This window comes from Dromaius novaehollandiae, chromosome 8 (assembly GCF_036370855.1).
Source record: "Dromaius novaehollandiae isolate bDroNov1 chromosome 8, bDroNov1.hap1, whole genome shotgun sequence".
Taxonomy (NCBI): Eukaryota; Metazoa; Chordata; class Aves; order Casuariiformes; family Dromaiidae; genus Dromaius; species Dromaius novaehollandiae.
In genome coordinates, this window is record NC_088105.1 from 15,705,634 (window position 1) to 15,727,599 (window position 21,966).

Below are 21,966 nucleotides of genomic sequence, written 5' to 3' on the forward strand. Positions count from 1 at the left end.
AGCACAGAAACAACATTTACATTAGACTATTTAAACTACAATTTTCTTCTGCAAACATTTCTTCTGCAAACTGCATTTTTTCTATTAATAAGAGCAACATATTAGGTTAGGATGTGAAAATATGACATCTAAAGCAGTATGATAAAAGTACTTTACATGTTTCATTTTTTTCTGTACTCTGCTCAATCTCTCATTTGCTTAGTGCTTTACTTATATTAGCAATATTTGTTTATTTCAGACTAAAAATTATTACTGTAGGACCTGTGTCTGATTTGCAGGGGGAAAAATAGTATTCAAACTAAACATATCTGGAACTTCCCACAGATACTTTAGCAGGCCTAGAAAGAAGTTATCTGAGATTCCACATATAGCCAAAGTGTAAAAAAGTGAAAAAGAAAAAAAAAAAGTGATGTTGCTCATGCTTTTTACACATCGCCATGACCGGTGTAGCCCTATAAAAAGGTGTGTCATTCCTCAAGTTACAAAGCCAAACAGTCAAGCCCTGCAATCTGTAAACACTTATACAGTACACCAAAAGTTGCCATTAGCATGCCAGCAACTCTAAGAAGTAGTGACTGAGCTAAATATGAGATTATCACAATTCCCCTGAAATTCTGGGAGGCATGTATTCTTTCTGTCTCCCACAATCACACTCCTAACACTTATACAAAGCACAAAGATGATGATTTAACAGATACGTACAAAAAAGAAGAATATTTAGACAAAATTTCAGAATAAGGCCGAGAACAAAAGCCCAAAATGATGCACGTCTTGCCTGAAGTTTGCCACAGAGAAAAGTTTATCAGAGACTCCATTTGTTCTATCAAATCAACAGAGAAGAGTATGTTTAACACATGCTGATGCCAAGTCCTAAAAAAAAATGTGCATTAATACATATCTGTCTTTATTCTCTAGTATTTAAAGGTCCTTTGACTTCAATATTACCATCCAAATGGAGGATAAAATACATAGGATGGCTAATCTAATACTTGCAGCTTAACATAGGCATATGACTGGAATATATCTAACTGCAGTGTGAAACTGCTTTCTACCTTTCAAACACAGCTTTCTGCACCATACAAGCATTGCATATGATTATTGTTTAACATTTTTTAATAAAAATGTTACATGTCTCATTAAGGAGTTGCAATGATTCAGAAATTTTGAACACATAATAGAACAAGTATTTTAAAAGTTGTTCTAATCTCTAAAATGCCACCTCTGTGTTCTTTATGGCTAACAAAGTACATACATATAATCATGAATTTCATATACATCTCCGTCTTGTTAATCAGTCACCTATTACACTTCCTGATTAATCTATCCTTCAGAAGACATGGCTTTAATTGTCTTTGCATTAGATTAAGAAAAAGTTAAATTATGTATTTTAACAAAATTTTAAAAGTCCAAAGCTGTCATCATTTTTTATGTTAAGTAGCACCTTACATCACAGAGTACTGAGATGTTAAAGTGCTACTCATCAGCAGTATGGGTGGCAGAATTGTGTGCCTGGTATTAATTTTTCAAAATAACAATGGAAAGCTCCCATAATGTGCCTTGTATATTTTTTAAAAAATGATTTAGCAGATGCCTTCACAAAATTAGCTTGTTCAGTGCAAAAACTAATTTTTCCTTAAATGTAACTTCCCAAAGGAACACAAAGTTTGGAGTTTGCTGGCTTTGATGAGAGTCAAACTGTTTTTAGCTAACAGTGTGTTGGTGAGGGGGGCTAGGAGACATATTGTTCCATTACCTTGTTTTTTGAAGCCTTCTATATATATTTTAGGCTGATCAGTCTTAGGTGGAACATGAATACAATGAGGAGAGATCTGTGTTATGAATAGGATTGGACTGGCTGTATTGATATTAGGAATTCTGATAACCAATTGTTTTGTCTAGGGCAACACAAGGCACAGTAGTACTTCCAGCTCTCTCTTCTCACTATAGGACCTTTTCTGTCACTGTAAAGTGGCACCGCCATCTTAGAAAGGAAGAGAATTTCTAAATCCTCAGTTCACCTTAGCATGAAGTCAAATGTCAGCAGGTTCCTAGCTAACCCTACATCGCCAGTTATCTCTGCCTTAGAGGAAGGGGTTCACCTCATAATTTTGATAATGGCAACCATACAACAGAGCATTTCCATCTGGAATTGTTAATAGCAAAATTTAAGGCCTGTCACAAAAGTCTCTGATTAGCCTCTGCTGCATGTCGGAAGGCTGCCTATTACAGGCACACCCAAGTTCCCCCCCTCCTGACCCCTCGGAAATATTCCCTCTGTACTCTGAAACAGTCCTAGTAGCCAATCCTGTTCTCCCCACCACGTGCAATACTCTGCCAAGGTCATGGTACAATCCCATTGCTAAGAACAACACTGAAGGACAAATTCAGCTGGTCACATGCAAATCACATCACTTGAGTTTTTGTAACCAGTAACTGCCACAATTCATTGTATTTCATGAGTTTATAATGTCAGCACAGATTTAATTTACTTTGTTATTTTTTCCTGGGCTCTGGACTTTGATCTATAAACTGCCAAATAAGAGGAAAAATGGGAAGCAGAAACTAATCAAATCTCTAAATTAATTCAATGCATTTTGAATGTGGTTTGTATCATTTAAACTTTTTTTTTTTTTTTTTAGCTAAACTGTAACTTTCATGCAATCTACTGTCAATCTTGGTACAAAAATAAATGATCATTTGGGTCACTATCTGAATTCAATTTGTAAAATTTGGATTCCTCAATGGCAATAAGATACTGGATATCTGGCACTGCTCTTGGGAGATTAGCATCCTTCTTATGGTACTCTTAGATGAGTGAAAAAGCTACTTACAGAGCTTGATAGTCTTTATAAAAAATAGTTAATTAATCAAGATCTGCACATTACAGAGTATTTTGTTCCACTCTGTTGTGTTTGTGTTGTCTCTTTTGAATGACTACCAAGAGAACAAAAATGGTCACTAAAAACTGGACATCTACAGAAATGCCTTTTCAGAAGTTGTTTGTTTGACTGATTAAACCATTTGGAAAAGGTAATCAAATGCTACATTGTTGTATGATGTAGTGAAAACATAGCTTGCTTACTTTTCATAAGGGTACATTCAGCTAAATACAGAGTTTAGCGTTTAGTCCATCTCTGTTTTAACTGTGTGTGCTTGATAGTGAGACTTACCAGGGAACAGTGAAAACTGACCTGTGCCCTTAGCGTCTTTTGAATTTGGTGCAAAGATGGGAAACTAAATCTTCCCTTGCAGTGTCAGGGAATATTACGGAGTATTAACAGGGGCTGTCGAATAAGGAACAAATATAACCACAGTTTTCCATTTGCAGCTCTGCTTGTTTTTCCCATTTCTATTTGTTTGGGATTTGGTAACGCTGTGTTTTTATTCTGTGCTGCTGTTTTCTTTAGTCACGGGGGGAAAGAAAATAAAGTGAGAAAACATACAACCCCCTAGAACATTTTAGGCTGCTGCAAATGATAAAGGAGTGAGGCGTTTTTATAGTGTTTACTCCTTATTAAATATTTTAACAATGGCTACACTTTAAAGAAGCTCTGTAACTTAAAACTACTTGAAGGAAGTCAACTGCTATTAATTTTAACTTCATATATAGCTAACAGGCAAAATCTTTTCTTTGCAGAACATTGAAGTGGCTTGACTCAGAGTACAGTATCTAGGAGAAGAGGTAGGACTTGCCTGGCAGAGCTAACCCATAGCTAGGACTGTTACTCAGATCTTGTAATTGCCTCTGCCAGGAACATGATCCTCGTGCTAGCTGTTAGATATGCACAATTACTAACATCTAGAGCTAGCATGAAACTTGTACAGGCCCAGGCAGAGGTGTAGGCAAAGTTTTCTTCTTTTTGCCAACTCCGTGGATAACTTGCCCCTGCGCTGGTTTTAGGCTAACGCCTTCCTCCCCCATCTACCATGGATTGCCACTTAAGTCAAGCACAGTGATGTCAGATTTAGCAATCTGCTTTCTACCACAAAACTACAGCAGTTCCTGACAGACATCTCTATAAGGGGAGGCAGGATTTGTCCTTCAAGAGATACTTCTGGGTAAATAATAATATCACTGTTTTTATCTCCGTGAGTATAAATGCTGTTTTTGTCTCTTAATGAGTGTTTCTGTTTTACTGCTACTTCCCACCAGGAAGTTGTCTGCAAACATAATTAGCAGATGATTGCACGGGGGAGGCTGAAATCTTTAACAACTGTTTTAAGGCATTCTGTACCAAATCTTCTGTGCTGCAGGAACATGTACAGTAGTTGAACGGCATTCTCTCCAACAACATTGAGTTTGTGGGACCGCGGTGCATAGGCTTCTAGGAAGGGCTTGGTTCCTCATTTACTTGAAAAAAAACCATGAAGAATTCACCTTTGAAACATTTAGTGGATCAGTACAAGTTCTTGAGTGTACTGTACTTATCATGTAATTCAGTAAAAAAATATCACCTTTACCGGTGAATAAAGTTTAGAATCCAAATGTGTAGCACTGAAATGGTTCATAAAAGTATTATATAATAGAAGTATTTTGAAGCCTCAGACATTTCTGATGCTCCATGTGATAGTATATCTATTTCCTTGTTACAGGATAAAAGGGAGACAATATGAATCAATGTTACCATATAGAAGAGTCATTCTGAGAATAATGCACAGTTTAACACAGAAATAAGTTTACTGTTATTAAAAAAAATCATAATCATTGGCTGTGATATAATAGTAATCATAAAATTAAGAGAGAAACCATTTGGGACAGAATTGCTTCAGTTCCCCATGGAGTATTATAGTGTCTGCCAGATGTAAAGTAGTATGTATCAGGTTCTAGATGGAAAAGTAAGAGCTCCATAGTAGTAAGTGCATAATTAAATAAAGATTGAAGTACCAAATATGTTTAAAAACCATGCAACACGCTGTCCCAGAGGAAGACTACTTGAGCTGTAAGGAGTTTTGAAACTTTAGTCATTTTAAACCTTTTCTGCACTAAAAAACTTTTGCTGGAGTATACTGTCAAAGTCTTCCTAAAATACAGATAAAACAGCACTGAAGTGTTCCTCTTCTGTTTTCATGCCCTTCCCCCAGTTCAAGTGTTTACTATCTTAAGTGCAATATAGATACAATTTATTTTTGCTTCCATTGCTTTTGTGAGAATGATGCTAAAACAAAAATTAGTATGAGGCTGACAGAGGGGCCTACTACAAGGCATTACTTCCCTTCCTCCCTTCCACACAAGTAAATGGATTCTCCCTCTTTTATTTATAATAGGGACCCAATCCTAAAACAAACTTAGGAGGAAGATGAGTTCTGGGATATATTAACAGTTTACTTGCATGGAACTGTGCTTCTCGGCCTTCCACAAAAGTCTAAACTCTGACCACTTTCTGTGGCTAATGCAGTGGTTTCACAAAAAAATATTTTTCTTTAATCCTTTTTTAAATTTAGGTGCCTTTATACAGTAAGGGAGGGCTTGGGCCTGTACATCCAGCAGCTTTTTCAGGTTTAAGGGCAATTCAAACTTTCCAGCTATTTATTGCACAGAGCCTTCACTGCAGATGACATGCAAATACTTACTAAGTATCCTAGTGAATTAGGCTATTTTGATCTTGAGCGATTTCAATCAAAATCAAGCTTTGAAAATAGAATTTAGGCTTCTAAAACACTTTATTAATATTGAATATTTACTTACAAGGACAAATCAAGATAAATTTGACAGTATTTGCTTAAGTCTTTTTATTTTGTAGTCTCTGTTAAATGGAAGAACTCATAAAAGTTAACATATTTTCTAAAATGAGGAGGCCAAATTGACTGAAGTATTTCTCCAAGGAAAGAGGAGGACTATTTCGAGGAAACCATAACAGAATTTTCTTTTGAGGAAACTGTAATACAATTTTTGTGCAAGTTGAATCTAGACTCAGATATTTTAAATCACTTGATTCAGAAATGTGTGGGCTTTTCATCCCCTTTTAGTTTAACAATCACAGGTGATTTCCAATTGGAAAGGCAAAGGGAGGGCTTTGCTCAGTAATTCACACTGTGACAAATGACTGTTAAAGTGCCTTCTGAGATTTACAACAGAGAGTTGCTCATTGAAAGCCACCAGTCAACATGACAGCCAGCAGTATAATTGTCCAAGTGATGTGCGGAGGTGTTCCATATTATCTGAATCTCCTTCCTTTCCAAATAGGTGGTAACGTTCATTTAAGTAGTAAGCACATCAGAAAGGAAACCTAATTTTAATTTAATCCTTTAAGTAGCCAATGTAAGTACAGTTCTCACACAAAGGTAATATTTAGCTCTACAGTTTCATCATGAAAGTATGTACTGCAGCAAAATGACTCAAATCTTTCATCTCAATACAGGAACAATATTTGAAATGTATTCCCAGCACTAGCTAATATATCTTGCTTCATATGTACAAAAAAGTAGAGAACTGGGAAATGTAAATTTTTGTTTCATGATTGTAAACAATTATTGGAACAGCAAACGGAAAAGCTATGAAATCTGAGGTTTTGATTCATCTGAGATTTTGAAAAATATTGGGTTTTTGTGTTCACTTTTTGTTACTTTCACTCCATTTTTTTATTATGATTTTGAAGCAGCACAGTAATAATGATTTTTCTAGAACATATTAGGTCTGTATACAACCTAATGCTAAAATTTAACAGGCAATAGAATGAAATAGTAGTACAAAATACATATGAATGATTGTACAATGACTTGTTCATATGACAGGCAATGTATTGTTTCATCAATTTGACGCAATAAGGTGTACTTCATGGTCTCTTAATTTTGTTAGAAATATCCACTGCAGATAAAATTTTCCCTGGTGTGCAAGGTCCAAAGAAAGCCATAACCTACCGCTTAATCTTACGTAAACCCAAAGGAACTTAAAGTGTAAAAGGTATACAGTGTTTTTACAAGGTCATAATGTTACAAGACAATCCTGAGAAGCTCAGAAAGAATGTTTGAAGTAGGTAGATTTGGATAACTTCTATCTTAGATAGAATTTGCTTAGCATGAGTAGCCGCACACTTGCTTAGCATAAGTAGCTAAATTTGCTGAAGCCTTAGGCCGCGCTCCTAGTTGGTTAAGAAAAGGCCTCAGAGCTGGTGCAGGCTGGAAAGATAAGGGAATTACAAGCAGTCTGCATTCCTGTGCCCCACTCTCCAGAAGGGAGGATGCCAAGGCTGAGAAATAAGGCCTGTTTGGGCGCCAAGACCTTGGGAAGTAAAAAGCTTCCTCTCACTGTTAAAACAGTGATGATTAAGGGGTCTGGATTATGTCTTCTCCCTCAGGGCCTTGGAAGATAACACCTACTGACCCAGCTGGGGCAGTGTTAATTAATTGATCAGGACCTTGAGAAGCAGGGGTGGGACCCAGGGAAATGTGAAGAAATCATTAACCAATCAGTGTAAAAGAGGAAGGAAGTCACAAATATGGCAATAAGAGGAAGGAAGTCACAAATATGGCAAATTTGATTGTATAAATGCTACCTGAAAAGTTGGGGGGGGTGTGCTCGATTTGTGGAAAACCACCGAGCACCCAGGCTTGCGCAACTCTGAAATAAATAAACAAATGTCTCTCCTGAGTGTGTAATTATTGGCTCATTGCACACCGGGCAACGAATCCGCTTTTCGGACAACAGTAAGAGCGAATCTCATTTTGCAAGTTTTAAAAAACATCCATATATTTCTTTCTCTTTCTCTAAAATGTTGTGGGAAAAGAATTATTCCAATAAATTAAAGCTCTTTAACAGCAGCCCCCCCCCCCCCTTTTCCATCCTTTTAAGGGCTCAAAGATGAAAAACGCTTATTGCCTATGTTTAAGGGCTACATTGTATATTTGAGGAAGACATCAAGCATAAGGAAGTCTGTGCTTTATACATGGATCTCCCTGGAATACAGTCCACCATATATGCATAATCTGAATGCTGACTGTGAAGTAAATATGGGAGACTAGGAGAGGAACTAGCAGTATTGATGGGAAAATGATCAGCACAATGTTAAAGAGTAGAGGTTATTTCTGTAATAAATAGACTTTGACCCACTCTGGCTACATCTGTACCAGTAAGTTGAATGTGCCTAGGCACTGATATTAAGTGGCACAAAAAAGCCTACATATATACCAGTAAACTGTCTCTGCCTCTCAAACAGGGTGGCTATCTGCAACCTGCCTGTGGGGAGTGTTTCCCGGGTCGCTCAAACTGCCCAGTCATCCTTGGGAGCTGTTCAAGAGAGTTTTGGCTAGCTGAAGCTGGCCAAAGTATACCAAGGAAAATTTGACAAGCTTACTAGTATAAGCAGCCACGTTTCAATGGTGGGAAACATTCCTGGCTCACTTGGTTTTACCGCTAAAACAGATGCAGCCTCTGTATCTTTATAAGCTTCTGAAGAATAGACTTGGAGCTAAATGTGTGCATAAAGGGTTTAAGAAATATAAATTCAGTATCTTGCAGAGCAGAACTTGTATGACTGACCTTGCCAAAAAAAGCACTGATATCCGTAGCCTATAAATGTTTTTTTATTTTTAACTTAGAATTCTTTCTTTACACCTCTAGCATCCTCTGGCCTGGCTTTTTTAAAGTATAGGGTGACAAAAGAAAACACTTATTGTGCATAACTTCTTCATTGTATCTATCCAAAGCTTACATGAGAATTTAAAATAAATATGCTCTTTTCCTCCTTCCTCTGAAGCTTTTAAACATGTCATGTTTTTTAAACATGTCATGTTTTTCAAACATGTCTTGACTTAGTAGGACATTTTTTGTGTTGCTCTTCAACATAGCTAATAAGATTAAGAATTGATGATTAGTAGGCTTACAAAACCTGAAATGTTTTATTACATAATTTACTGTTATGATCATGCTTGAATAAAACCTCACTGAATTAACAGGTGTTTGTTGCATGGGGTGGGGGGGGGGCCCTGAGTTCTCTCTTTCTGCCCCCTCCCCTGGTAGACAAACTGAAAAACAAATTCCATCATGATGGTAAAGAACAAGTATTTAAGAATTTTCAGCAAATCAAAACAGTTTGTTTCAGTTACTTTATTTCAGATACTTTCAATAATGAAAGTAAAATGTGAGATTCACAAAGGGATTTTGGTGAGTTATAAAATTGGTGAAAAAGTCAGAGCTTTGCTCTTCTCTTTCCGTCTAGCCCAGTGCTTGGAATATTCACGTGGCCACAAAAAACCTGGTACTCTCCCCTTCCTGCTGCAGAAATCACCCATATGACACAAATGCTCTAGCTACTGGGTTGATCTTTCTCATGCTCCCCTGTTGCTTTCCCTATGAATCAGGGCAATATTTAAATATTTTACATAGTGACAGGAACACAGTTGTCTCACCTTACAAAAGGAAGAGCTACCCACAAGGATCTCTCTGAGTAAATATTTAATTATTCCATATAAAATGTGAATAACCTAATGATAAGTTTATGTGAAAAGATTGCCTCAGAATAGCCCAGAAATCTAACTTTATCAAGTTAACCTTATCTAACTTTACAAAGTTAGAGGGAGTTCTCTTGCAAATTTCAGCTATAAATCAGAAAAAGTAAATTTGGTATTCCTAAGTGCTATAAGCATGAAGCTTCATCTCCACAATTTTCAAAGGAGACCATGTCCTTTGAAAATCTATCCTTCAAAAAGCCAAAACTAGTTTTAATATTTGATTTTCTTCAGGAAAAACAAGTCAGCAAATTCAAGAATGTCAATGAATTATGTGAAATAATTTACTTATTGGAAAAAAATTGTTTGCCAAAGATTCACCATGTTCTTGTGCATTCAGCAACTTCCTTTATTAAAAATAATATACAATCCAATTTGCTAGTTTGCAGAATATGACAACCAGCCCAGAACCCATCTGTTACTGAGGCTAACTACAAGCTTGGTTAGGAAACTAGCCTATGTAAGTTGAGTTATTTTACTGAGAAAGAAATGCAAAACCAGTGAAATCGATGTTACTTTAATGAAGCAGCAACGGTAAGAAACAGACCAAGAACCAGGCACTGAAAAAAGTAAAGAAGCCTGAGTGAAGCTCCACTGTTAAGAAAAGTCTTTGTGAGAAAATGAAGATCAGTGATCTGCCTGCGAACAGGTATGGATCTAGGAACAAAGTTTGCTGAATCAGAATTCTACTGTATTCAGGTAAGCAGAACTCCGCATGTGCATTTTATAAATGAAAAGGATTATTTAAAAGAAATAGTCGATCAAATTCTCCTCCTAAAGAACATAACTGGTAAGATCTCAAAATTGAAGACAACTATGTCAGAATTATATCTTTACTATAAGCAAAAAAGAGGAGGTAGAGGTCTATATAGTTTCAATCATATTTATTATAAAGTACTACCATAAGACTTTCTGGCAAACTACGCCATTGAAACTGAGATTTGGTGGCATAGGATCTTGGATGGTATGTGGGTGATCACAGGAATGATCACATCTCTTCTCCACCTTGAAGATTCAACAGGCACCTAAAAGAATAGAGAGAGGGTACATATACCTCACTTTGATACAGTTTATATAGAGTCAGTCTTGGGAGACTTTACTCCAAGAGGAACTGCACAGATTTACAGAAAGAGTTGTGTTACGTAGGCTTTTGCAAATACTGATATCCTCTCTGTAATGTGAAAGAAGATGAAACAGTGTTTTAGTTCAGAGATTTCAAATTATGCAGCACTTTGCCAACATGTCAATATCTGGTCAGTTCCTAGTTCTAGGTTTACAACCCTTGGTTTGGAATCACTCAGATTTTTTGGTAACTTCCAACTTTGCAGTGAAGTTTCCCATTATGGTGGGACAACAGAATGACTTTTCCATCAGAGCATTTTTTTTAAATAGCAAATTGATAGTCAGAAAGAGCCAGGAGGGTTATTCATGGGAGAAGGTTTTTCAAGAGCTGGTTATGTGAGGTACATTAAGTAACTTAAAAATATATCTAACTTAGGGTGCCTGTGTTCTTAAATGTAGAAAGATTTGTCAGTTTTCCTGAACGCACAAGAATCAGGAGCCAAATATCTTGATACAGTTGATTTGGGCCCTCCTGTCCAATGATGTGCATGGTCCACCCTCGCTGATAAGCCCTGTGAAAACCCTTCTGCTCTTTAGCAGGAAAGCTTCTTCCAGACCCAGCTATTTTGGTTTAAGTAGGCAGGCTTTCTAAGTAAGTTTTGCACTGCAGCAGCTCCTGTGCACTGCTCTGCATATGGTACTGAGAGAAAAGGGAGAGAGGTTTTATATACTCCTCAGCTGCTTGTGTTTTCAGCCAGCAAGGAGCCAACATCTTGCCAGAAAGAGCAGAGTGGAGGGAGAAAAGAGCTGTATCAGTCACGAAACAGAAACCTCAAGGATGAACAGACGAGGAAGATCAAAAAGAGAATGAGGACGAAGAGTTCAGGTGGTAACAGACCTGAAGCTCACAGACCATAAACATTTCCATTTATACCCTTGGTATAAATTGGACTGCAGGGAATTGAAAGCAACTTGAAGTTTCAGTGAACTTTAAATATGCACAAAATTAGTTTCAGCATCTAAGTCAAGGGCCAGTAACCCCTCAAATGCATTATCCTAATCACCTGCCACTGTGTGACCACACTATAAGGCTACTTCAACTGTGTTTCAGTGCTCAGGCATTTCATTCATTGTTAATGTCCATTCACTTGAATGAGGTACAAGCAATACTTTTGGCAGTATTTGTATTGCACACTAATTAGGACACAAGAAATATGCTTCATCAAAAACAAACTCATACTGCTTATGTAAGGTTGCAAAAAAGAAAAAAATATATTAAAAATACCATATACTTGTATAATATCACTCCTGTGACTAATCAGCACTACTAATAAGCAGTTCATCTTTGAGTGCCCACAGGCCTGTAGTCTTTCTCATTAAATATTTCCTAAAATGATGTCTAATATTTCTAAATATTGCCTTTGACAATATTTCTATGCAGAATGTATATGCTTTTGACATAACGGATAATAGGAAGATACCAGGGATGTAGGACTGGATTAATGTTTTGGTGTTCAAAGTGGTACCTTCCAATACAAAAAAACAAGAATCCCGGCAAGATTCCATTGTAAGGTGGGCAAACAAAAAGCAATACCCATTTTTTTTTTTTAAGAATGGACTTTGTTCAGTTAATGGAAAGCTAGTAACAAAAGAGACTGCTATGGCAACTTGCAGAGCTGGAGAAGAGTGCTGTTATCACAGCCTCATGCAGAGCACAGCCCTGATTATGTCGTAGGGAAAAAAACTGCACGGCACTCCCAGCCACACTGCAGCTGTGACCAGCACCAGAAGAGGACAATACCCGAAGATCTGAAAAGTCATTTCTGCCAGCCATTTCCAGTCCTGAGTTCATATCTTATATATCAGTTGAAATAATTTAGTGGCCAGAGGTCAGTCTTGTAATATTTGCATGCTTTAATTCAATATTAATGAAATAATGAAAAGTTTATTCATTTTTCACTGGTCCTTAGCTATAATTTTCCAATAATAATCATGCCCTGTAATATCGTTATGCTATAATTCTGCTGTCAATATTTTCCAATAATTGTTTACACATATTTTATTAGGTGCACAGGGTCTTGAAATAGACATTTCTATAGCTGAACTGATGCTATGGTTTGCACAAGTTCTTACACAGTATTTCCTATTTGAGACCATAGAAGCTGATTTTATGTTTAAGAAAGTCAAAGAACTCAAATCAGGGAAGTGCTTGACAGAAGTTTGAACTACAGTTGGCAAAAGTGCCAAGACACACAGCAGTCCAAAGAGCTGTACAAAGAAATTTTTGTTTATTTTAGTTAGGGTTTTTATGGCTAGCAGTTGATAAAACAAGAAAGCTTGGGGTTTTTTTCCTATTCCAGTAAAAAATAAAACATAGGTGTAAAATGCTAGGATCAACTCATTCTAAAATCACAAAGAATACTCTGACCAGAAATTAGGAATACAGAAAATACTTCTTATGGTTTCAAAATATTTTTAAATATAAAAACCATGCTTTGACAAACATATTCTTTAATTCTCCACTATGTTTAACTAATACGACTTGCTTATAATGCTGTAATTTCTAACCAACAGCATTTATTTTTTGTTATTTGAAGATGTCAGAATAAACAATTTGCTTCAATGCATGTCATATTCTCTTACACTAAAGTAATAATTAGTTGCATATCTGTATGATCTTGTGATTACCAATGAGACTCTTTCTTTAGCAATGTAGCTAAAAATCTATAAAATGTAGACCAGCATTAAAATCAAAGTTTCTGCTTACCAAGTTAAAACATGATTAATTCTGACAATATAAATTGAATTAAAATCAATCCAACAATGCTACTATGTATCAGCAGACAATTTTATTTTTCTCTGTCATTTAACCAAAATGAGCTGTTACTAAAAAGTGGATCTCGCACATACTTTCGCAAGATGGGATCATGCAATAGCTTATTCGTACAGCAGGTTGCATGGCCAAATCGAGCAGCATGATGCTACTGGTGTTCTTGAGTACTGCCCGTTTAGCATTTTTAAATTAAGCACACATGCCTGCGACTTAAATTTTAAGTATTTTTTTCTTCTTTTAAAGGCACTGTTTGACTCGTTTGGGACAAACTTAAATCCCCCTTTTTTGAAAGAAATCGTTTCGGAATTAAAGGTGCTGGCAATCCTTTAAATAACGTATAAAGGACTACTGAACGGTAGTTATATCCTAGCACGAGAAGAAAGTGCACATAAAGAAGCACGCATTGTGGACAATAAAAACGCACACGACCGCGGCAGCTAGCCTTCCTACGAGCACCCGAGCCGTATTTTGGCCGGGGCTTCCCCTGCCCCAGTTCAAGTTACCACCTGGAAACGGCTCTGCACTTCCGACCTTCCTCCCACCGCAGGGAAGAGGGAGGTCCTGCCCTTCCCGCCCGGTCCGGGCGGGGGCCGCGGCCCCCGCTTCCCCGGAAAAGTTTTCGGCGGGGCTGCTCCCCCCCCCCCCCCCCCGGGGCGGCGCGTGCCTCCACACCGCGCTCATCCGCCACACCGGGGCCGCGGGGCGCCCCCCGCCGCCGCCGCCGCCGCCGGGCCCCGCCGCCGGGCCCCGCCGCGCCGCCCCCTCAGGCGGGCGCAGGGCGGGCGGCGCCGCCCGCCGCGGCCCCCGCTGCCTTTGGGGCGCCGCTGCGCGCCCGCGGCCCCCGCGCTCACCTGTCGTCGCTCTGCCAGCCCTGCTCGCCCAGCAGCAGGTCCCGAAACCGGTACCGCGGAGGCAGCGGGGGCACCTCGCTGTCCAGGTCCACCATCCTGCCCGCCGCCGCTCCCCTGTGGGAGGGCAGCGACGCCCCCCGCCAGAAGAAAGGGGGAAAAACAATACAATAAAACGAATTTTAAGAAGCCCAGGCACGCCGGGGGGGAAGAGAGGCTCGGAACAGGTCGCCCCCCGGCGAGTGTGGGGGTCGCGCGCACACAAAGGCGGCGGGAGGGCGGTCCCCGGCGGCTGAGAGGAGGGACGGGACCCCCGCCCCTCCCCCAGGCTCCGGGGTGCCAACGGCGATTAACGGACCGCGGCTTGAAAGTTCCGCCGCGCGCCGCGGCAGCTCCGCGCCGCCCGCCCTCAGGGGCGGCAGGTGCAGGCGGGCGGCGGCGGCGCGCGCCCACCCACCCCGCCGCGAGCGCGCGCGCGCACCGCCCGCCGCCTGCCGCGGCTGACAACAAAGAGCCGTCCACCGCCATGCAAATGTTGTGCGGAGCCGCCGCTGGCGGGGCAGCCAATGGGGGGAGCCGCCCGTTAGCATGCTCCAGTGACGACGCGGGAACCTCTGCCCGCCGGCCAATGGGAGCGCCGGCATTAGCGTGGACGGCGGGGGGCTTCTCCGCTCCAGCGGGCCGGTGCCGGGCCCTGGGGGAGCGCTGCCTGGCGCGCGGGCAGCCTGGGCCGGGCAGCCGCCGCCGCGGGGAGAGCCCGGCTTCTGCCGCGACCTGCCCGCCGCGGGGAGAGCCCGGCTTCTGCCGCGATGCGCCCGCCGCGGCGCCGCGTTGCCCGGGGCGGTGGGGTGTCAGGGGGCGGCTCAGCCAGGCTGCTGCGCCGGGCGGGGGGGCCCGGTAGAGGCCGCAGAAACGGCCGTTGGGGCGAAGAGCGGCCTCGCGCCCCGCCCTGCCCGCAGGTGGGGCTCGGCCGCGGGCCTCCCCCCGCAGGGGGTAGCTCCGTCTTGTGCCACCTGTGGCTTTCTTGAAAAATACCTTTCCGTAGGCCCCGAAATTTGAACAATGCTGTATTGCCTCTTCTCCTGGCGTGTTGCAGTTTGAATTTTCTTTTTTTTTTTTTTTTTTTTTAACTTTTTTCCCCTCTTTAAAAAGACTTTTTTAAGCAGAGGCTGCTGTATCTTTGGTAGCCTCTGCATAGGTGCTGATTACCGCTGGTGGATCATCTGGGCTTATCGGGCATTTCCGAACTTTGTCTCCTGTTCATCTCGATCAGGCTTGCCCGTTTTTGGAGAGGCGGTGTCTGATACTGTGGTGCCAGCCTCTGTGAAACTGCAGGTGCATACGTGCTAAGCCAGTGGTCAGTCTACACAATTTCTAGGGTCTTTAGTTTTACATTATCAGGTGTAGTGGTGCAGGCCCTGTTCAAAAAAAAAAAAGGAATTGTTTTGATAGGTGGTTTGTGGTGCTAACATTACTGTCTGCCAGCAGAGGAGGTTCACCCCCACCCCAAAGTCTGAACCTCTACCAAAAGAAGAGCAAGAGAGACCTCTGAATCTGGAAAAACTACTTTAACACTTCCAGCGTAGTCCTGCAAGGGGATGTTAATTAGCTACTGTGCTATGGGAAAAGCTGAGGTTCTTGAGTAGTGCTGGATGCACTTCAAAGCACTTTAAAATGGTTTCCTTTTATTTATTTGTTTGTTTATTTATTTATTTATTTTACTTAGACTGTAGTTTAATAAGCCTTGTGAGCTGGCCTTGTTTAACACGGGTCATTGCACCCTTCCCCCCCCCCCCCAAACCTGGCTACTTACTCCCACCCTCCAGAGCTCATGAAGCTGAAAAATAACCATTTTCATTTTTTCTGGGTTCGTTTTCATTTCTGTCAGTTTTCTGAACTCAGGCTCAGGGTATGTGCTGGCAAAAGAGTTGATGCAGCCACAGCTGAGCAGCATGGAGGCAGTAATGAGCAGTCAAAAGGTAGGAAAAACCTACTTCTTTCAACAGCAGTAATTACTTACGCAACATTAAAGTGTTCATTAAACTACAGCTTTAGTTTGCTGCATAAACAAATGTCAGCAAAGTGCTTCTTATTGTTATGTACCAGTGTTCTCTTATGCTTTGCTTTGCAGTTGTTTACTGCCTTTTTTTTTTTTTTAGCATAATCTTCCATTTATACTTTTACGATAGGGCTATGTGTTGTACATATGAAATCTTATACTGATATCAAGAATTACTTCAGAAAATGTAAAATTTACTTGTAAAAAAAATTGTATATTTTTATCTTGTATATCTATGTATATGAACAAAGTTGTATTTCAGGTATTTTGAGTTAAATGCAGATCTGACCATCAACTGAGAGCATGAAACTAGATGTTGCAATGCTTTTCCTTTTGCATGAAAGCTAATAACTCGCTTTGTATTTGAACTGGTCTAAGCCTGAAAAGATTTCTAGCCCATAGCTCCTCTCTGATTTGCCAATCTCACCTTTAACTATTCCTTTTTTTAGTTCAGACCTGTAATTTTTAGCTGCAGTTTGATCAGAGACTAAAAATACAAGTCATGTTCTAATTACAGTTCTTCCAAACAAAACATTTGTCTCCTGTAGTAACATCTCTGAGAAAGATCAGACTGTAAGGTGCTAAATGTGAACAAATAGTCTGTGGATGATCACAGTTTCCAAGTAATAAAAGTAGCCTTACATCATATTGTACCCCTTTATAGCCTCTGAATTGCACAGTGAAAACCAAAGCTAAAAGATTAAATTTGTCGACAATGATTGAAAATGGGGTAACGCTATAGGAACGGTGCCTTTTTGGTTTTTTTCCCTGTCATTGATCAAGTACCTACTACCAATGTGATAAATGATTTCGTTGAATACACTGTCATGAAATTACAATGCTGAGGAACTCCTTAGATGTGCTCTTAAAGATTCTTTATAATCTAGACTGTCATATGTATTATAGTTATACTTAGGATCTAAAGCCCTGGTTTTGGTAAACATAAATACTGCTACATTCTTCCCAGCTTGTCATGACTTGCCCTCCCATATTAGATCTCTTAAGCTCTTCAGTCATAGTATTTCATTACTAGAATGACATTGATGCGCAATATAATTACACCGGTGTGGTTTTTAAGTGTGGATGAGGTTTCTTATTCTTTGCTGGATCAGGAGCTAAGTGATAAATGAGAAGTTATTTCTTAAGTGTGGTTTAAATGCCACATACTTCATTAGGTGCGTACATACATACACTGTATGGGAGAGTGGGCCTTCTATTTTCCATTCAATTGGGTCTCTGAGTAGGAGCTAAGGTAGTTTAAAAACTGGTTTGGCACAAATCAGCTTAACTTATGGCAGCCTGGGGCGTACCGCATAAGAACATACCCTGCTGAAAACCCACCTCTGAGCCTCGTCCTGCTGTGGGAAGGTTTTTACAGGTAACCAAGCTGGCTAATTCAGGACTTGGGTTGCTGCTACTCTGCATTACATCTGTACTGTTGTTACAGATAGTGCATCCTCCCTTGCTTCCTTAGTACAGAGTTCTTGAGCATAGCTTCTCTGTTTGCTGAGAATGGGATCTTTTATCCCAGGTCCTGTAAGTTACTGGTATCACTGATGAATGATGCTTACCCTTTTTCAGAACTTGTTGCATTCTGAGTTTATAGTCTGCTTTTGAGAAAGGCTTATTAGATGAAGCAAAACAGATGTGCATATGTAGCAAGAGTTCAAAGGTCAGTCACTCTTTGCTTTGGCTGATAGGAGAAATAAATAAAATAATGAATTTCCCTGCTATCAGGTCTTTGCCAGTTTTATTATGCTGTGCTCAGAGGTCAAAGTTCTCTATATTTCTAATCTTAAAAAAAAAAAAAAAAAAAAAAAAAAAGCAGCCCAGGATCTTTCTTCTTTAGCATATTATGTGCAAACAATTTTTTTCTTCCTCAGCTGCCTCTCTAGTTAAACAGGCTGTCTCTTCTGTAAAAACATTGTTTCCTCCCTCTGCCCTGGTGTCTTTTATCTTGCCCAAATGTCCTTGGTCTCTCTGCTTATCCCTTCATTTGGGGGGAGGAGGGGGTAAGCCTGTATGTTATAATGATTTGTTATAAAAGTTAAATAGAGGGTAGACTAAGTGTCATCCTGTTCTGAAGTCTATGAATCATAGGTTGGATGAGAAATTAGTGCTCTATGTACTGTATCTTATAGCAGCCTCATTAATTTTTCCATCTTAATTGATCATTTTAACATTTATTTTTAAACTGGAGGAGACATAGCTGTAGAAGGCTTTTGGATTTTTTTCCACAGAGATGCATTTCAAAATGACATTAGCTAACTGGTAAACTGGCAACCTGGTAAACAATTGAGCAAAGCAAACTCATAACTGAGACCATAGTGATGCATTTTATACAGAAACTTAATTTTATTCTCTTAAATGATATAAATTCTTTGCATTTATAAAATTAACTGTGTTTTTGCATGTCTGACAGTATGAGGCATGGCCACTCTAAAAAGCTTTAAGTATATAAAATTGAACAGAGCTGGGATTTTAGGTAGCTAAATTCAATATTGTGATTAGAGATTCTCAAGACACATGGGAAATGTAGCTTTGAATGTCTTCAAGCGGTGGAGACACTGAATCATCCATTTGGAGACAAATGCTATTATGTATGAGCTATTATACATGGTCATTCTGTTCAAGCTGGGCATTCCTTCTACCATGCCTGTGTGTTAAAGAAAAGCTGTGAGCCCTGCTCAGTTAGAACAAGTGTAGATACTCTCAGGAGGCAATTCTGACTCTGGAGGCAGAGCAGGCAGAAACATCTGCAGCCCTGACATGGAGGCCAAAAATACACTTCAATGAATATCATGTTTTCCTGGCTAGTTCAAGGTGGGTGACTTTTTTTTTCCAAGTATTACATGGAAGTTAGCTCTGCTTCTGACATTCACCATTACAGCGGGGGAGATGGAGCAGTGATTAAGAACTGCATTATCTAGTTTATTGCTGGTGATTTTATATGAATCTTGGATCATATTGATGTGCAGAAAGAAGAAAAAAGTATTTAGATTTTGAGTTTATCTTACTCAATTTTGGTGAAATACAGGTAAAACATAGGTTGGCACAATGCTAATGACTTCTGGATTTTTTGGACAGTTGCAGTCTATGTAGGATAAGTTAATATTACAGTTCTCGATTTAAGCTGTTCTGCCCCTTTTTCTAAATCTGAATTATATACCCTGATGCGTTAAAACAAATCAGATTATCTACCTAGTTTTCAGTTTTATCCTCTTTATCAGAAAAGATTGTAGGGACATTTAATATTATTCTGCTTAATTACTGAAACTTCCTGGGACATTAGTTATCAATGCCAACAGAAAAGAAAGTTATTCATGGATATTAAAACCAACCTGGACTGCAAAGAGTTAAAGAAGAATCTCGCCCTCAATCAGCTGGTGACTTTCAACATCTAGAATCATTGCTTATCCTCTCTGTTGTGGTGCTGACTACGAGACACATTTTTTACTTGTGTTCCTTCCACGGTTTTTTTAATTGGATACCATGACTCAGGGACAGTAAGAGGTGTCTTCCCCAACTGATAAGCTTATCATCCTAATCCTAGTTTTTATTCTTTTAAATAACAGTATTAGGTTGTGGTTGTGGCAAGAAAGAATGCTGGGAAAGATAATCTTTTAAAACAAAAGGTAAAGAAGAGGAATTTATAAGCAAACACATATTAAGTCCTTGCAAACAGTTCTATAATTTGAGTAACGTGTACTTACTGTCCTTGCAAGGAAGTTTAACTTTGTCTGAATGGGATTCTGTTCACTTGTGAAGTGGGCATGCATGAGACAGCTACTTACCATAAGGAGTAGTCTAGGCTGTGGTGAAAAAAAGCAGCTAGCACAGGTGTTTTTGCAAATTTTACATACTTTCTGCTATTTGCTTGTGCTGGCATAAGGTTAAACAGGCTGGGAAATTTATTTCTGACTAAAAAGTTAATGACTAAAATTCAAGCTTATTTGGGGTGTTTTTTTCAGGTACTCGGGTTTGTTTGTTTGTTTGTTTGTTTTTTTAATTATCCAAGATTAAGGAATATCTGGATGTTTATATAGCTGATGAAAACTTTTGGGACCCTGCTTTCACATTTCAGCAAGGTGATCAAGTCTCACTTGAGTATGTACGTGTAGTTTTTGGATTAAGACTAGAAATGGGGGCTAGAGTCCTGATAATATCCTGAAAGCATACATGAGGCAGTCTTACAGCTTTGCCAGCTGAATGTAATGTTTAGAGGACTTTGAGTATTCACGGTTCACAAGGTAGTTTGGGGTTTAGAGTAGTAAACTGTATTTAAATAGTATTTTGTTAACTCTTATCTGCAATTTCACTTCCAAAATAGTTTGCAAAGGTGTAGTCTTCTGTAGAAAAAATGCATAATGATATTATATATTAAATATGCCTAGCTATAATTTGAAGTGAAATGTTTTTTTCTGATAAATTCTGTGTCTCAGAAAATAGCTTCTGCTTTGAAAAAGATATATTCTTCAGTAAGGAAATAGTATTTTTAAGAAATCTGTTAGGGGTTTTTTTTTTTTTTTGAAGCAGGAAAATAATAGGTGAAAAATTCAGGGGAGTAGAGGACTATGGCTGTTAATTTCTCATATTCTGTACTTTGTCATTACTTTCTATGATTTTTGGTGTTTTATCGTCTGCTTAAAGGTGAAGATTATGAGGATTTTTTTGAATATTTGTTTCTTAGAAGACTCAAACACCCCAACCCTGATGAGGTACTATTGTGCATATGTCTATATAATCACACTGGAAATCCTGTTTCCCTACTTGTTTTATGGTAATTATTATTGGCTAAAAAGACAAACAGATTAAAAAGAGAGAGAGTACTATTCTTGTTGAACTCATCTGGAACCGATACAAAGAGATGAAATCTCAGGCTCCCAAGGGAACTTGAAGGTGTTATTTTACCTGGCTTTCAGCCCATCAACTCACAAAAGCAGAGTTTCAAATCAGAAATGACATACAAATTCCTTATATGAGGAATTGTATTGTTGTTGAGAGTCCCAGTATCCAGCAGGCTGAGTGGAGCTGAGAGGCTAAATGAGCCAACAGCAAAAAATAGAGAAGTGTTTGAGGATCCTACCACTTCATCTAACTATGATGAACTTGCAGCCCTGCTGTAGGAAGCTGTGTAAACTAGGATCTCCAGCTCAAAATCTGCTAAAGTTTAGACGTTTTACCCCTTTTCGAGGAAGGATCTATATTTTGAGTGGGAAGATGCATTAAGCTTTGGCTTCTCATCTCTGACAGAAGTAGCTCTGCCATGATACCAAACTGTTATTTAGTAATGTGAGGTATGTGACTAAAAATTACATCAGTGTGAAATCATTATCTAGGGGATGCCCTCTTATATTTAAGTTCCCTGACTGAACTTTTTACCTTATGAAATATATGTCTTAAAATATATATGTACATATATATATTTGATCACCATTGTATACTAATAATGCTAGTAACAGACAATGATCGGGCCAGGATGCCTGCTCACTGAGGATCTAAGTGTTGCTCATTGAGTGGCAAGAGGGCAAAACGACCTTTAAGTGTAGGTTATAGCCTTCTGTTTTACTTTTGCCCAATAGCTGTGCTTCTTGAGGTTGATGGGAAGCAAAGGACACATTGCCCACTTCATATCATTTAGGGGGCTGGCAATACTTTGAGATCATTATTTTAGAGCCTCACATTTACAGTATCTAGTTCTTGCACATTTATTTCATGTA

At 39.3% G+C, this 21,966-nt stretch overlaps 2 protein-coding genes across 7 annotated transcripts in view; one reads left to right on the forward strand and one right to left on the reverse strand.

Annotated features, from left to right (window-relative positions):
• KCNT2 (potassium sodium-activated channel subfamily T member 2) overlaps positions 1-14,699 on the reverse strand; it is a 173,799-nt gene extending 159,100 nt beyond the window's left edge. For 2 of the 4 annotated variants that reach the window (XM_064515757.1, XM_064515756.1), the window contains exon 1: positions 14,191-14,697. In XM_064515757.1, coding sequence (XP_064371827.1) covers positions 14,191-14,285 — 95 coding nt within the window. In that variant the 5' untranslated portion in view covers positions 14,286-14,697. Of the gene's footprint in view, positions 1-14,190 lie in introns of all 4 variants that reach the window. The other 2 variants (XM_064515755.1, XM_064515758.1) reach the window with 2 other exon arrangements.
• A 1,304-nt stretch (positions 14,700-16,003) lies between these two features.
• LOC112987231 (complement factor H) overlaps positions 16,004-21,966 on the forward strand; it is a 53,979-nt gene continuing 48,016 nt past the window's right edge. For all 3 annotated transcript variants that reach the window (XM_064515759.1, XM_064515762.1, XM_064515761.1), the window contains exon 1: positions 16,004-16,166. In XM_064515759.1, coding sequence (XP_064371829.1) covers positions 16,019-16,166 — 148 coding nt within the window. In that variant the 5' untranslated portion in view covers positions 16,004-16,018. The remainder of the gene's footprint in view (positions 16,167-21,966) is intronic.